The 17,204-nt window shown below is 43.4% G+C and overlaps 1 protein-coding gene across 1 annotated transcript in view; it reads right to left on the reverse strand.

Annotated features, from left to right (window-relative positions):
• The window catches only part of PLPP1 (phospholipid phosphatase 1), a 71,473-nt gene extending 54,784 nt beyond the window's left edge, over positions 1–16,689 (reverse strand). Inside the window, exons 1-2 of the mRNA XM_075726514.1 lie at positions 16,632–16,689; positions 48–202 (exon numbers count right to left, since the gene is read on the reverse strand). Coding sequence (XP_075582629.1) covers positions 48–202; positions 16,632–16,689 — 213 coding nt within the window. The remainder of the gene's footprint in view (positions 1–47; positions 203–16,631) is intronic.
• Positions 16,690–17,204: the final 515 nt, after the last annotated feature.

The following is a 17,204-nucleotide window of genomic DNA, read 5'->3' on the forward strand; positions in this document are numbered from 1 at the left end:
TACATTTTACTCCCATCACCAAAGCTCCCTATATATTAGCTACTTACAGAGAAAATGGGCAGGGTGAACCCCACTGTGTAGAGGACAGTGGATGTGATGGTACTGTCATGGAACGGATACTTGATGCTGTCATCATTACAGAAAAAGCCTCTCTGATACGGTTTTATTTTGGCCAAGTTTAGAACACCAAGGGGTAAGCCAGCTGTTGGGGGAAGGAAAACAAAAAACAAAAACAAGAAATACATGTTGTTAAATCAAAAAAAAAAATCATTTTTAAACATGCATGGAGGAAGCTACTAAACATGCAAAACTCAAATTTCCTAAATATCATGCAATGCACACACTTACCAAATCCTGTTTATAGAAATTTATCTTTTCTAGAAGTGTACTTCAGAAGGACTCTGAGGTTGCCCACCAGATACAGGAGTTAAGTATAGAGTTTCAAGTCCTTTCATCAGTAAGGTGAGTTGTCACACACTGAACCGAGATTACTCTTAAGAAAAGCATTTGCCACTCACATGACTGAATAGTTGAGTGAGGGCAGGCTGCCTTTTGTGCCCCCTCCTTCACCACCACCCCACAACATTGGCATGGGCTTGTATCTGAATTACCAGCCTTGTTCTACACACTATAATCTGGCCAGTGTTTACAGAGTACAAAACAAACATACATACAGATTTTGTCTTAGTTAGGGAGTTAAAGATTTCATGCAAGTGGTTTTCATGCAGGTGAGGGAAACAAGAGAACTGCAGAGACACCAACAGGAAATATGGACACTCCAAATGGACTGCATCTCAAGGTAATAAGATCTCATAGAATCACAGAATGCTTTGGGTTGGAAGGGACCTTGAGAGATCATCGAGCCCAACCCCCCTGCAGTGAGCAGGGATTGAACCTGTGAACTTGGTGTTATTAGCACCACTCTAACAACTGAGCTAACCCGGTTTGTATTTTAACATCTGCATTTACACAGCTTTTGTAAACTTTGGAAGATTTCTGCATGAAAATAAGTTATTAACATGGAAACTAAGACTCAGGTACAAATGATAGCTCTCTGAACTTACACTGTGTGACATATTACCTATTCCTCTCTTACAAGTTCACTTCCGCTGTACTGGCAGTCATGCCAAAGAAGCCATCAAGACCTCCGACAATTACATCCAGGCCTAACTATCTCTGACAAGAAGAATCAGCTACAGAATAGACATTTGCAGGAGCAAAGACCTCAGGAAACCCAAGTTTGTCATTTTATTCTACTTTCTCATCCCTGTCCCCACCCCACCCTCCTTCCTTTGGTCCCCTGAGCAAGTAATAGATCAGCAGTGGATAAATTAGGCAATGCTTTAAGAATTGCAAAAATCCACAAACAAAAAAGTAGATTTTGGTTTAAAGCAAGGTAAAAAAGGGCAAACTAAATTTTTTATTTTTCCCCAACGTCCATGTAATATGCAGTTCTGCACATAGCCATTTGATACATAAGGTAGATGGTAAGTGCAATTATTGAAGCAGAAAAGACTACTTATGATATAAACAAACGGTTGTACTGAGAACCAAAGACATTTCAAAGAAGTTCATGTGATGAGAGATTGCTTTGATTTCTGATGACACCTGTCAAGATGGCTATCAGATAAGTCACTTAAAGGGGTTTTAAATAAGGTTACTCCTATATAGTTCATTAGAAGAAAAGATATCAGGAGTGAAACAGTAGGAATAGAGTGATAAATCCTGGACATTTCTTTGGGCTGCTAAGTCACAGCGCAAAAGCTTGTGAAGCGCATATTGAAGCTGTCTGTGTACTTGGTAATACCCCAGCTCCCAAATCCTCTAAGAAAATTGTTATGGTCACACAAGGCAGCCTGGGAGGAATTTAAAGCCTCCTATGGAGCAGCAAGGAATTTTTTCCACAAAACATCTGAAATCCTAAGAACTGCCCACACTTAGCTTTAACAACTGGGGATGCTGATGCAGCAAAGCACTTCAGCAGGTGCTTACTATCCCCTATAGCAAAACTGAATAAAAATGCAGATGACACTACGCTTGTTCAACTTTAAGCACAAAGTTTTTCATGAACTAGGATGATATATCTTCAAAGCAACTGTATCTCAAAGGTCTCTCCTGCGAGCTCAGTTTTCATTAAACAAAGAGGAAAGGAACTCAAGATTAAATTTAAGCTTTCTTTTCTTCCCATTAGTCTTCTTTATGTGAGATTTGTTTGTAAGAACTTTTATGTAACCAGCAGTTATCCAAGTTTTTCTGGTGCCTATACATTTAAACATTGCTTTGTACATTTTTGTTCCTTTCTACATCTGTTTCATTGAAAGGAAGTTATGCACCTTTTTGTTAAATCAGATTGATTTGACTACATTATGCAGTACTTAAAGTACTTTAAAAGTATGTAATTTAGAGTTGGAATTAAGAAACATGTTTTTACTATCAACCATGAGATTCTGGGAAGGGGGGAAAAGGAAAAGCAGTGAATAAAGGGGTCAGACAAGGACACTTTCACCAAAGCGACTGCAAAATTCATTTGTATACTCCATAGTAAAACAATGCGAGAAATTTGAACTTGGTTACACATCTTACATTACTGTTAGAATTCCTACTGCAATCTAAATAAGGCACTGCTTTCCAGCAGTAGAGTAGAAGACTTTGAAATGGTGTTTAGTTGAACATTAACCTACCCCAAATAAGTAGCACCATTTTTACTATTGCTCATTTTACAGGGAGAGAAGACAACAACTTGTACATGTAAGCAAATGGTCCTGAAGTTTTCACTATAAGAAAGAAAAAACCCAACCACTAACATACACAACAGGCCCATATTGCCATCAGAAGTGCCAAGCATCTCCAGGACCTTTAAGCAGGCTGACTGTACAGTGAGAAATGCATGTATATTCAGTATCATTAGCTTCTACAAACTGGAAGAAAGGGTGACTAAGATCTAGTGCAAGATTAGAAGTCTAAAAGGCAATCTCATGGATCAGCTCTCATGCCTTGTCCGCTTCACAGTGTACCTCCTCCTCCTTTTCACCTAGCCAGTACAAGCAGTAACCTCTGAGGGTGCTCTTCTGATCAAGGTAACTTTGTACCTTAGGGGATTGTAACGCTCAGTTGTTATTCATATCCTCTAAAGCATAACTGTCAGCTGTAAAAAAAAGACTGTTCCTTGAAGTTGCCCATGCTTCAGACTCAGAATTGGAGTTCCTCTATTTTCTGTCAATATTCTTCTAGCCAATCTTGTCAAGGACTAATGACCAACAGGTTCTAGGCTGTTTTGCTATGTAGTAGCAAGAAACAGACAGCAGTCCTCTGATCTGGTTTCTCTCCCCTTTAATTATACAGACAAAACAACCTGATCACTCAAGTGATCTGGAACTGGCCCATCCAAGACTTCTGTAAAAGACTGGGAGGCACTTCTGCTGCAATGCTCACACAAACAAACTGGCTAACCCTGAAAGCTACAGCAGTAGTAACAAAGTTGAACAGGAAAAGAGACTGCAGAGATTTGAAGACTTCACCTGTGAAAGAAAGGTGAAAAAGCTTCATTCACATGGACAAGAATAAAAGCACACAGGACTGATTTTTTGAATTCCTGAGCAGGGGTTGCAGGGAAGAAACAGCCTTAAGGTTTTGGACAGAACTGTAAGAGCAGGGCAACACACATTTGTACAGAGTGAAGCTAAGCTAGTTGAAATAGTCACACAGGGCTATTGCTGAGTTCACAAGGAGTTTGCAACTCAAATTTGTAGGTTCAAGCCAGTAGTGTAGTTTACATTGAAAACCTATAGATAATTCACAGGTATATCAATAGCCTTATAGAATCATTTAGGTTGGAAAAGACCTTTAAGATCATCCAGTCCAACTTGTATTTAATCACATCTGCCTAGACAACATGGTATATTGGGTTTGCATGGCAACGTTTGTGGGGGGAGGGGGGGGAAGGTGCCAATACCCAAGGGAAGTGGGAGGTGAAGTCTTCCTTTGGCCAAAGTGTTGATTTGTTACATTTTAAACTATTCTTTTTAAAGATGAAAACAAAAAAAGTAATTTCAATTCCACAATTTATGCTACAAATGGAAGTGCTGGATGCCAAACTATGATCTTTTTACAACACGTGTAGCACTGCACTATTACTCTGATTTGTGGCATTTATCACACCTGTAACTTCAGAGGTAGGTGAGTTTAGAGGCATAAGGAGTTGGGTTCTGATACTCAGGTGTCCATTTGGCTTTGCCAGCAATCTGCATGGGATATTTTTCCTAAACAGGGAAAAAATAGCATTTATAGCTGAATTAGCCTCTTTTACAGCCAACAGTTGCCATAAATGTTCAAGACCAGCAGAGACTATAGGAGGTAGCTTCAGGGTCTGAAAATACTGTCTGTATTCTACTTAAAGTTTAGGAACATTTTCCTAATTAAATCTATGGATACAGTTTTAGATAGGTCTTCCATTTTAAGACTTAAGTTTTATATCTCAAAGGAAAGAAGCTCTTGAAGTTTCAGTTATACTGTACCATCCAGTTCAGAACCAAGTATGGTACTCACAAAACCTGGCTACGCTTCAAGAGCAACTCAAGACAACCTAGACTGTCCTGCCCTTCTCCCACCTCTGGCCATCCACTGTCATCCCCTTCCTTGCCATGGCACTAGCTTTTCACACCAACCCATCCAAGAAAAGATAAAGCCCATGCCCACACAACACAGGTTTTTCAGGAGCACTTGCTCATCTGGCCAAGGGCATGACTGTTAGAGCTGGTGTAAAGGACAGAATAGGAACATGTAGCAAAGGGTGCAGAAGAAGGGAGAACAAGAATAGACTGGCCATAGTCTCAGATCAGCTTAAACACCTCATGAGGCTGTTCCCTGGTCAGTGGTGCTTTCTTTTCCAGTTTTAAGTGGTTCAAAGGAACGCACTGTATTTTTTGTAAACATCCTTTAATTAACCCAGTTGGCCTCCTTATCTGTGGAAGTGACTGAATCTTCACTTGAGGCTCCATGACATCTTAAAAACTTCTGCTGCATTGGTGTTTCAAGTTCTTTAAGACACACAAGACTCATACCTAGTCCCCAATCAGGAATCTTCTCATTTAAGCAAATGGATATCTAGAAACTGGGAGAAAGGCCGTTTCCTTTAAGGGAGACTACAGCAAATGAGAATATTCTAGCTTGATTATTAACCAAAGCTGTTTCCTCATGCTGTACTGCACTCACAAGTGCTTACTAATTAAAGAGAAACTGTACTAGACTTACATAAGACTGAAGAATTTTTTGTTTCTCTAAGCTTATCCTGAAAAATAGGACCAATACATTCTGGACTTGATGTGCTGAGAGAAAGTCAGTTTCGGCTCTTGCAAAGAAATCTGCAATTTACAGTTAAGTTGGGGAGTGTCAAACAGGAATTCTGGCTGTATCAGAGAAATAATCTCCACAAACACAGCAAGTAACAGCCTCAAAGCAGATCAGTTATTCAGCTAGAGGCTGCTCATTTTTTAAAAAAGTTACTTTTCATAGCTTACATTCTTATTAGAGAGATGCTGCTGCTAAATAACCCCACAGACAGATAAATGCCATAATTCTGAGCTGAAACTATACAGCTGGTAATTACTACTGAGGGCAAGGGAGAATTTAAGTTCTCCCACTCTTACATAGGTATTTTTGCTTTTATTTTCAGCCAGGACAACCATGTTTGCTTTCCTGCTCATTTGGCAATGTACAGTCTGGGGTAAGGAAGTATGCAAGAGATTTAAAGAAACTGAGACAGGTCAACCTCATGCTGCTGGAGAGAGGCTGGGAACATCTGTAGGAGAGACTGTTCTTTGCAAAAAAGCTGATGTGCTGAGAAAGCAGTCAAGAGAAAGAATCAACCTCAGACAGGAGGTTCTGGGAATACAGAAAACTATTAAGAGGAAGAACAGATTAAAAAGAAAGCATTTAGACTTTTGACATGTAGAGGTGAGGTATGTACAAGAGAAAAAAAATCAATGCACTATGTATTTTCAGTAGCTGAGATGAGTGGGTTGCCCACAACTCACCTCCTAGCCACTTCAAAGGACTTTATCCTACTTTTCTACCCCAAGGAATGCAAAATATTTCTAATACCAGCACACATTGTTCCGATAACACCCGAAGCTGTGCTAGGCTTCAGTAAACAGGATGTATGTATTTAAAAGTGTGAACTACATTCTAATCTCTGCTACTATTCTACTTGCAACGATACAGTAGTTCCATTTTTATTTGTTTCTGATTTATGATTTGGCTAGCAGAGAAGCCAGACCAGCAGCCTGGGCCAGCTGACAACAGTTTCACTAAACAACTCCCTCACCATGCATACACTTTAGGTTGAGTCAAGGCAAGCATGGTGGAGGCAGGAAGCAAAGGAAACCTTCCTCTGAGAGGGACCAGCCTCAACACAGAAGGGTGCAATTTCTAGTCCCATCATTTCTTAACAGATAACTGCATCATATTCTAGTTTCTCTGCATTCAACAGTTTAGTACTACATGGGACCACTAGTTCAGTTATCTACATTACAAATCCATTAGAACAAGTCACAACCTTTGTGTAAAAATATTCACAGACAAGTGTATTCTCCCTTAAATCCACATTTCAATCAAAAAAATGGGACTTTTAGAAGCACCAAGTACCTGTTAGTCTAAAAACCATGCAGTTGTCTCTCCTGTGGGCATTTACAGAAGTATAAATAACAATTTAAAAAATGCAGAGAGACAAGACAGTACTATATCCTAGCCTGCTCCATTACACAGAGAAAAATACGCAGCTCAAGCAAGTCAGTTGCAGGTCTGCAAGCAAAGGCTGTGCCCTGAGCTCTGCTCTGTTCAGCAGGCAGAGAAGGTTGACATTAGACCAGCCAATTGATAACCACCTGGAATTCATTAGCAGTTCACCCAGTGGGGCAGAGGCCAGTTGCTCTGATTACTGACAGACCCAACAGAAAGATCATACTAATAGCTAAAAGCAGAAGACACTAGAGGTGGGGGGGGAGGATGGAAAGGGAGAGGTCAGCAGAGCTCCTTGTTTTGCAGTGCTGCTCATGGGTTGCGGAAGACTCCAACTGCCTGCAGCCAGAGCAAGCAAGGGTGACTTCTCCCACTATAACCCTTCCTCTTTAGGGGAAATTAAATATTTAATCACTGCTTTATTACAGTCACTGTTAAAGGCTTTGATTGTATTCTCTAGAGAATTAAAAATAATTTTAATACAAAAACATGTGCAAACCCCCAAAGATCAAGATCTTCTACAAACAATCTACCTAAAGCACTGGGCCTACAGACAAGGAAAACAGTACAGCAAAAGAGGCTGAACTATCATATCAAGGTCAGCTGTTGGCAAGGCAGGGAGAGGTTTTTTTTACTGCAGGTGACACCAACTCTGAATGTAATTTAAGACCAGTGCTCTTTTAAACTCCAGAAGTTATAACTATTTTTCCATTTTAATCTGTTTTGTGGGAGTGCACAGCAAGAGGCTTTTGGAGTATTTCACATATAGCCACACACCCTAACCTGAAATACCATTCAGTCTCTAGAAATAACAGCCAATTAGTTTTCAGGAGTGTAAATGCTCTTTTTCCAGTGAGTATTAGAAGCATAACAACATTTTATTTAAACAGTCTTTAACAAAGTCAGGCCTTACAATGGCAGTGCTACAGAGGGACTCAATTTCCATAAGACTGTCTACCTTGTCATTCACCAGAACATCACTTTATACCATATACACTGCTGCATGCCACCATGTTTAAGAGGAGTATTTTTAGCTCTCAGAACAACATTTTTTCATGGTACACTGAAGTTTGCAGTATCTATCAGTACGTTGTGAGAACATAAGGTCTGTATTAAGCTAGATCTCAACAGAATTTTAAAAGGAAAAAAATGAGAATACCCTATATATTTTAGGCTTATCAGAGTAATTGTTTCGTACTGAGTCAGAAGACTTCCTGAGAAGCTCATTTAACCAGAATTTGTAAAAAAAAAAATTATACAGTATTGTTCTTGATATTTGAGTATGTCTTCCAGTGCTCATGTAATAGAGCAGGTGTTGCTTTCCAGTTTCAGTAGAAGTTATCAGCATTAGATTGGTGATCTTAGTTTCTATATGTTAATGATTAGAGATTTCATTTTCTAGTGTTGATGACTGGGGTCTTACAATTTGAGAAGAGATGTGAGGAATGGCAAGAGACTGAGCCTGCAAGCAGGAATAGTGACCTTACTTCCATTCCCAGGATCTCCACTAGCATTAGACCCAGCCACCACACTGGCTTGGAGTATTTTAACTGAATACTAGTACTGCAGTACAGGCTCACCTAACAAAACAAAACTGAAGCCATAACTTCCCCACATCAGCAAAAAGCTACAGAACTCACCCAAGAAACACCAAGAAAAGGAGACACTAAGATGTTTTTTGGAATTTAATTGTGAACAGTTCCTGACTGGAGCTATTTGCAGCGCTCGATCTCACTGCCTCTCTTCAGTATCTCAGCATTAAATGCCCTCTTGACCCGTTAAGGGCCATATACGCTCCCCATTAGCTTGCTGCACATTAGAAGGTTCCCTGGTTATAATCAGTTGTTTATTCTCTCAGGTCTGAGAGAACAGCTTCCAAAACAGCCCCTTCAGCTTAAGATAAGCACGGTCCACTGCCTTTCACATACCTTAAAATAAGGTAGATAAGCTTAGATACGTGTGTTCCTTATCAACCAGTACTCCAGTTTCAGAGAATATTGCACCTACTGTTAAGTTTCAGTCACTCAGTCATTTAAGGCTCAGTCAGAACAGACTTACAGTAATCTGCAGATCTGCATTAACAAAACAAAGTTAAAGGGACAAAAATGCACTAAGATTAATTTGAGGGAAAAATTCCACCTTATTCTAAGACAGCATAAGCTACCAGTGGTGCTGAAATTTGATACATAATCCCTTCTACGCTTAAGGCAAAAACTGAGCAAAACTCCTGTTTGGTACACCTTCCTCCTTCCCTAGGAAAGGGATCATGTACCAAAAACCTACAACCCTTCTTCCATACCAGGGACAGCTAGCTAACATCTTGAAGCTACCTTTGAGATCAAGCAACCCCCATGAGGTCCCTCTGAAAGATGGATGATTAGCAATGGCAGCCAAAGAGGAGGCGGTACTAAAATCTAGGCTAAGTCTAGCAAGATCCATTGTTTCAGCAGCAGCATCACAGAAATATGGCTGTATTGATATGGGTCCTGCATACCTGTTGTTCCATTTAGTAGAATCAGGTCTATAGCCATTCCAAGATGAGTGCCCTGACCTGACATACTTGCCTTTTTTAATTTAAAATAAAAAAAAGCTTTATTTTCCTGTTGCCAGATACCAAGATGCCACGTGAACAGGAGATGCCAAAACTGTGCTGAAGTACCTTAACACACTTCAGAGTCAAACTGCTTCTTGGTTACAGCTTTTTAAAGATGAATCAGCAAATTCTGTAAGAGATCAAGACCAGCCTATTAATGCTTCTCGTACTGGTTGTTTCAAATCCCGTAACTCAATGTTGTAACAGAAAGAGTGTTTGATAAGTGCACCAGACAGTTTCAACATTATTTTTCTGTATCATATTCTGCTAAAGAAGCTTACTTGGGTCTATTTTGGCTTCTATATAAACAACCAGTCTTGATTTTAAAAGCTAGACCTGACTGTGCAAGAAGGATTTGTGTACCAGAGAATCTGTCACAAGCAGTTTGAAAGACACAATGCAAGTTCATCAATGCACAGTTTTTAGTTCTGTGCCTCCGAGATCAGTCTCATAACTTGGAAAGGAAAATTCCTCCCAGAAAGTGGGTCAAGTCATTAGCAGCTGATTGTTAAACAAGAAGATATGAGCCGAAGATCCTTAATATAAGCAATGCAGTTTTCCTCCAGTTTTTAAACTGCAGGACTACACCACTCTGACTGGAAAAATTGCTTGTGGGTCTGTTCACAGGTGGGACCGAGAGGTCTATGGCTGCAGCTGAACTGATTAGTATTTTCTGATGTAGTGGCAACTGTACTGTTCCAACAAAACAGTCTAAGAAAGCATCTTAAGGAAATCTTGCTTCTTCAGTATAGCTTTAAATCGTTTTAATTTTTGTCATAAAACTAGGCTAAAACTAGTCACTTGCTAGTCATCCATTTTCTGAGTTTCTGGTGTTTGTGAATTTTTCAGTTGTCTTCAGTCAATTATTTTACCTGATTAAATCCCAGTAAGGAGGAGCTTCCTTTGCAGGATGAGGAATAGGAAAGAGAACCAGTCCCCGGCACAACCTGCCCACCCCCCTGAGCAGACACAGCAATAACCAAGCTCATAACAATGAGTCTGACTGTTTTAAAGCCATACTTCTGTGGGTAGTATATCTTGCCCATAAGGTTCTATGTAATTCTGTTCAGCACTTTTTCTTTTTTTCCTCCCCATCATCCAAGGCAAGTTTATTTTAATTCTCCTAGACTAATTCTGGAAAGAGCATTATCAGTTGTTGGGGATAAATCCAAGTCACTTGGAAGGCTACAAAGCCAGAGTTACCTCTCAACATCTGGTACCTTCCAGAGTTAGGTCACCTCTTTGTGCTACCTGCTTCCGTGGCTCCAACAGTCACAGACAGAGGAGTGTCACAGCTTTATCCTGTCATCAGGATCTGGTCAGTGCAACAGTGCTCCTACATAAAACTATGCAGCAGCAGGTAACCAGTAGTCAACTCTTTATTCCACCTCCCACCAGAGCTGTGATTGGGCAGGTTTCAAACCAAGCTGCTTTTAGTCAGTCTGAGTTCATGCTATTCAACTCTTTAAAAACCAGGTCAATGTATTGAATCAGCTCAGCACAGGCTCAACAAGCACCCAAGCAGCTACAAAGGTGAGGCAGGACCTCTTCAACTATGAGAGATGAACTATTTTATCATTTAGCTGTAGTGTGGTACTTCATTTTCTACAGCAAAAATGTCAGAAGCCCTTTCCCTCCCATTCCCTCAGCAAAGGTCACCACCTTCACATAAGCATGCTGCAAGAGCCTTTCTGTCTGTTCAAGGTTAAAAAAATCACCAGGACTCAATCAGCTGGTAAGGAACCTCACTGCTGACAAGCATCTTCCCCTTCTGCAAGAGGAAAGACTATAGTGCTGAGTTCAAGATTTGGCTCTTGGGAAGGCACTGGACGGTGAATTAGAATTTACCCATTGCTGTAAAAAGCAAGTGCAAGAATTTCTCTTTTTGAGCCAGGGGTTAGCCAGAGTACAAGACACACTTCAACAGCAACACCTGGCAGAGCAAGAACCCAGTTGCTGACTTTTAATACTGTTCATTAACTAGCTGAGTTTTAACCTGAGGCTTTTCTGTGGGCTTCCGAGCAAGACAGAGAGAGTCTCTTGGTAAAGCATCTTTCTTTATGTGGGGGAAAATAAAAAGCGACTGTTGCCAAGAACAGTAACAAAGGACAATATCACAACCAGAGTATTTGGTCTCATGTGTTTGAGAAAGCACAGTATAAAAAGGAAGGTTTTCCTTGTTTTTGGTGACAACCATGTTTCCACTGATCTGATAGTCAACTCAATGAGTATCATCTTGTGCTACCTCATGGACAGTGTCATTTGAAGACAAGCTGCTCTTTCACATGAACCTGTTACAGCTTAACAACGTATTCATGCAGTAGAAAGAAGATTTAGCATCCACATGATGTGGAAAATAAGGATGGTGACACATATGCCAGTGAGTCACAAGTAATAGGGGAGGAGGTTTTATTTGAACTAGGGCAATCGGGAAGTGCTAACCCACATAGGAGGCAGCCTTCCTTGACTGAACAGCAATACTTTAATCGTCATGGAGACGGCTGCCTTCAGTGACAGCAAGAGTAAACACTCCCAAAAGGGAAGAACAGCACCTAAAGCAAAAATATTGTACAGGGTGCGCAGAGTGGTCCAGCCATCTCACTCTCCCAGGTTACACACACTGCAAAAGCAAACTCACCTGTCCTATACACATGCATCTGCTGTTTAGCATATTGCCTGGTATCACAAAACATTCCAGCAGTCTTTAAACAGTAAGCTTAAAAGAGTGATTAAACCCAGAAATACAAAATGCTTAATTCACATGTTCTTCTGTTTGGAAGACTAGAATGTCTCCTTCCCTTGCTTAGAAGTAGTTTCATGACAAAAAAAAGATAAGTAAGACTGCCACAGTCTCACCTTCCCCACCACCAGCCACCTACTAACCTCTGTCTTTTTTGCACAGGTACTGCTTGCAGCTCAGAGTGCCTCAACGCCCAAGTAACAGCCACCCCACTGCTAGAGAATGGCTGGGCAGTACAGAATTTTTCAGCTGCCTTCCTGAAACAGTACAGGGTAGGACATGGAGATAAAAAAACTAAATCCCTACCAATACACCAAACATAACTAAATTTAAACCAGCTGTAGAATCTAGTTAAGTAATTCTTTACTATTTCTAACATATTGCAGAAGAGTAGATCAGAACAGTGAAGGGCCAAATTATTGTAGATATCAGTTTTTCTAATCTTAGGTTGTACATACATTTGCATTACACCAGCAAATCACATACTGACAAGTACACCCCCCAATTACTTACAGTTGTCAGTGACTGTACAGTCAGGCAACAGACTAAAGAAACACAGTTCTGTTGTATTGCATCCCTGCACTCAAGTTAGGCATGAATTGCAAGAAACACAGACCAGATGTGAGTTGTCCCAGAGTCTAGAGTCACAAACAATGTTTTCCTTATTGCTCCAGTCACCTCTGTAGAACTTACTTTAATCTGACTTGGTCTTCGTGAAAGTTTGGTCTAAAGGTAAATGTATTTAGTAGTTCTTCACCGACTGCAGGAATATTATGATGGGTTTCCCAGTTTTGTTCTTTAAGTGTTGTTTACCTGCCTTAACGTAGAAGCCTATTTGCAGCCAAACAATGGACCTGTAAGAGTGGCACAGAGTATATTTATAATGCCTAATGAAGACATCAGTCACAAGCTAACTAATTATCTAATAAGCTGTTATTTTTTCATGACAAATTGAAAGTGTAATAAGCCTTAAGAATCATGTCTCAGTACCAGTGAAAAATGTCTTTTTCATCTAGAAATGTCATCCCATTTACGCATCTGTGCCATGCTATGTAAAATGTCTCTGTACCAGAAAAACAAGGAGGGACAAGTAACAAAAGTATGCAAAAGGAAACCCTGCAGTCCAGGCCATTCATGCTTTCCAGTGATGGAAGAAGTTGGCCACTGTCTACTGCACTACACAGAGTAAGGGAGCTGTTGCCTGCAGCACTGCAGAGCTGCACACTGACAAGCAGCATGCACATGCCCAGCACTGCAGATCAGCACACACTCACAGAAGGCAGATACAGCCTTGCCACACTATTTAAGGACAGATGCTGCAGAAATCTGCAGGTTTTTTTTTTTTTAGATTACAGAATATGAAACTAGTTTAATGCTGAAACACTAATATCATTTAGAAGGAAAGAATTATCATCCTGCTAAGAGAGAAAGAGTTTTTATTTATTTTCTCAGTGCACCAAAGACTGCTTTCCCTGAATCCTCTCTCCCTTACTGAGTAGAAAGGTGCATGAGGGAGGGAGCTTCCTTAAAGCCAAATAAGAACAACCTTAGACTTAAGTTGCAGGCAACCAAACTGATCTAATAGTTTAATGCTACATAAAGGGGAGATGTTGTTCCCTCCTGTACTGCCTGCTCTTTCTTGATCTCTTCCTTAGTCTCTTACCTCTGCTCCATCCTGGGCACTTGTCAGACCTTTCAAACCCATTTCAATCACAAAAAAAAGAAATCACAGTAAAGCTCTTTTTCCCTTCCTTCCTTCCTTTTTGGAAAACTTGTGTCGGGAGAGCTGAACCTGCACAGAGAATGATTTGACTAAAACAGGAGTAAGTCACAGACATACATGGTCAGAGTCATCTGCTTCCATTGCAGTGAGCTTATGGATAAGTCAGGTCACAATAACTTGAAGTGATATCCTTAAGGTTTTTTTTCTTTCTGTCCAACATTGCTGAGACAATGAAATTACATGTTTTCTTCCCCATCTTCACTTAGTATGTGGAAGGTACAGGCAGGAGAGGGAAGAGAAAAAAGGCAAGCTCTGTATCAAGTCAGAGTTAAGAGTTACCTTGGAGATCATGAGTATGCTACTGGTAGCCCTTTTTTGTGGTGGAATGGGCTACCAAACCAAGAGTGAGAGTTCAGTCCTCAACTGAAGCTGGTCTACAAAGTTTAAGACTTTCAGTATGACACAGTTGAAGAAGTTTTCTCTTCGAGGCTTCATGGTCTCTTTCGTGGAGATACTAGGTATCAGGTTATCAATACCTGCAAGTCACTTTATCTGGGCTGTTACCTCTGTCATTTGAGCAGATGTCGAAGTGCACATGGGGGGGGGAGGGCAGGGAAAAAGTGAGAGTTAGAACAAAAGTCCACAATCAACAGGAACTATTTTTCTTACATTAAAAAAAAAGCCCCAAACAGATTCCCCCTTTAGACATACTGGCTCAAGACCCATGTTCTTCTAAGGGCCTGTGTTAATCACATGGGAGCTAGGGAAAAGAGAAAGATAATCTGGTCCTATATCCGGTATCTTTCCCATTCCTAGACTTACATATTTTCATCTCAGCTAGAGTTTCAGTGAAACCTGTAACTCAATGTGTTTAAAGCTGCAGGTGTCAAGAGACTTCATGACATGCACTACCTGCATTTTTCCCCCTACAAGTAGGAAGTAAACAAGCCCAAGGGAAAATCCAGTCTGTCTAGCCTCCAGCACACTGAGGCATCAGATTAGGGCATCTGTGATCCAAATCCTACATGGGGGCAGGGAAAGGTGTGTAAATTGATACTGCACTGCAGGGCAAGGCCAAGAATCTACCCCCCAGGTAGTAACTTGGGGCAGGAGCAGGGGGAAACCCGCATTCTTTTAGCTGGATAACCCTCAAGTCATGTGGCTCCTATAGCCTTAGTTTTAATATATTTTGTTTTCCTTGATTACTCAAGATTACTTAGGATATGCACATACGCTTCAAAGAGACCAAAGTATAAGCACAGTGCAAGCTTTTGCCTAATTATGAGGATTTTGTAATGACAGTTATCAGGACTGACAGAACTGCTTTACTGGCTGTTAAAGATAGCATGGAAGTTTAAGCCTTGCTACAGCACAACTTCCTAAAACTTCTGATCTGAATAAAGATTGCTCCTACTGGACTACATGGATCCAACAGCATTCTCCAAAAGCTCTCTCACATAACATTTATTCAGAGCAATGCATCATTCACCATAATTTTGTTCTGTAATGCCATTTAGCTACAGGTACCATTGCTATTGGAAGCACCTAGCAAGATAAAACTCATTATGTTCATACTGATGCTGGAGACATCTTCAGCCAAGAGGGACTGCATGAGCCAGACCTGTTTGACTGACCGTCACCCACTGAACATGACAAGAATTTATTCCTGAAGTACTGCCCTCATTTGATTAAGAGGCAAACATCCAAAACTAACACTTCCTAAGATTGACCAAGAAGTACATCTTCAGATACTGAAGACCCTTCCCAGGCTCTCAACACCCAGAGGTCCAGAGAGTCACAGCTCTTTACAGAGAAGTTGCCCTTTGCTGATCGATAACTAACATCATTACTCTTCACACTGTGTCACGACACATGAGAAAGTTAATGCAAATTGACAGGCCATGATTCACTTTCAACAGAGCTAGCGATCGAAACAGAAGAAACATGAGGAAGGTGCTATTACTTGGACCATCCCAGACAAGCATCTGCAGTGCTGTGGCAGCGTGCTGCAGCTGTTCGGGTTCAACACATGGCCACACACGGCCACCACGGCACCGCTCCTGCCCCTACACGTGTCCCTCACGGCTGCACCACGCAGGCACCAGGACGCCAGCATCACGTTCTCATCAACGCCCCGTTTCACTTTCAGCCTCAACCTAGAGCATCAGTCGAGTGTCGCTGAGACCGCATACAACCGAAATCTTAAAGCGAATCTCTCCCCTGCTGCACAACACCTATCGTGCCACAACCTCTGCCGGACACTGGGATGAAGCCTGTTTCCCGTGATGCCGGTCCGCTTTCAGGGCAGCTTTCCGACCCACCAAGGGCCACAAACACATCCCAGGCTGCAGACGCCTACCTGCCCAGCACAGGCTTTCGCCACAACCGGTTTACAGCCGACAGAAGAGGTTAGCGAAGGAAGAGTAAGGACAGAGAGAAGAGGGAGTTCCAGATGTCAGTGGATAAGCGGCAGCAGCGGCTCCCTCCCCCCAGGACTCTTCCCTTCCCAGCCCGCGGCCCCGGCGGGCGGCAGTGACCAGATTCCTCCGGGCGCGGGGCGAGAGAGCGCGGCGGCGCCGCGGCCTCCCCGGGGCGGCGGCGAAGGGAAGGGCGAGCGGGAGGGAGGGGGGCGGAGGGGCGGCAGGCAGCGGCGGACAGGCACAGCGAGGGCGCAGGCTGGGAGCAAACCCGCGCCGAGGCGGTGCCTGGCGCCGCGGGGAGGGGGAGGCGAGCATGCGATGAGCGCGGCGCCGTGCGGGGAGGGAGCGGAGCGCGGCGGAGCGGAGCGCGGCGCCCCGGCGACGGCTTCCCCGGCCCCCTGCGCGGCCCGCCGACCTTACCCAGCACCACGCAGACCACGTCCAGCGCCACGAAGGGCAGCCGCGTCCTGTCAAACATGCTGGCAGCGCCGGGCGCCCGGCGTGGCGGCGGCAGCGGCGGCGCCTGCTCGCACGGCGCGCTGACAGCCTCGGCCCGAGGGGCGGGAGCGGGGCGGAGGCGGCAGGGAGGGGCCCCGCCGCCGCAAAGCCGCTGCGCTGCGCTCCGAGCCCAGCCGAAGGCGCCCGCCCACCGCGCTGCCGGCGCCGCCGCCCGCACTGCGCCACTGCCACCCCCACGGCGCCCACCGGGGCTTTAAGGCGGGCGGGGGCGGGCGGAGGGAAGGGCGGGCCGGGCCCGGCCCGCCCCCGCCCGCCGCCCTGACGCCCCGGCCGCCGGCCGCGCCCCAACGGCAGGGCCCCGGGCCAGCCAATCGCGTCGCGTCCTGCCCCAACGGCCGCCCGCCTCCCGCCCCGCCCCGCGGCGCCGACCCCGCCCTCAAAGGCGAGCCCGGGACCTGAGGCGGCCCCGGCCCCTTCGGCCCTGCCCGCCCCTCAGCGCGGCCCCGGCCCCCCGCGGCCCTTCCTCGGCGGTCG

Source organism: Pelecanus crispus, chromosome Z (genome assembly GCF_030463565.1).
Source record: "Pelecanus crispus isolate bPelCri1 chromosome Z, bPelCri1.pri, whole genome shotgun sequence".
NCBI lineage: Eukaryota > Metazoa > Chordata > Aves > Pelecaniformes > Pelecanidae > Pelecanus > Pelecanus crispus.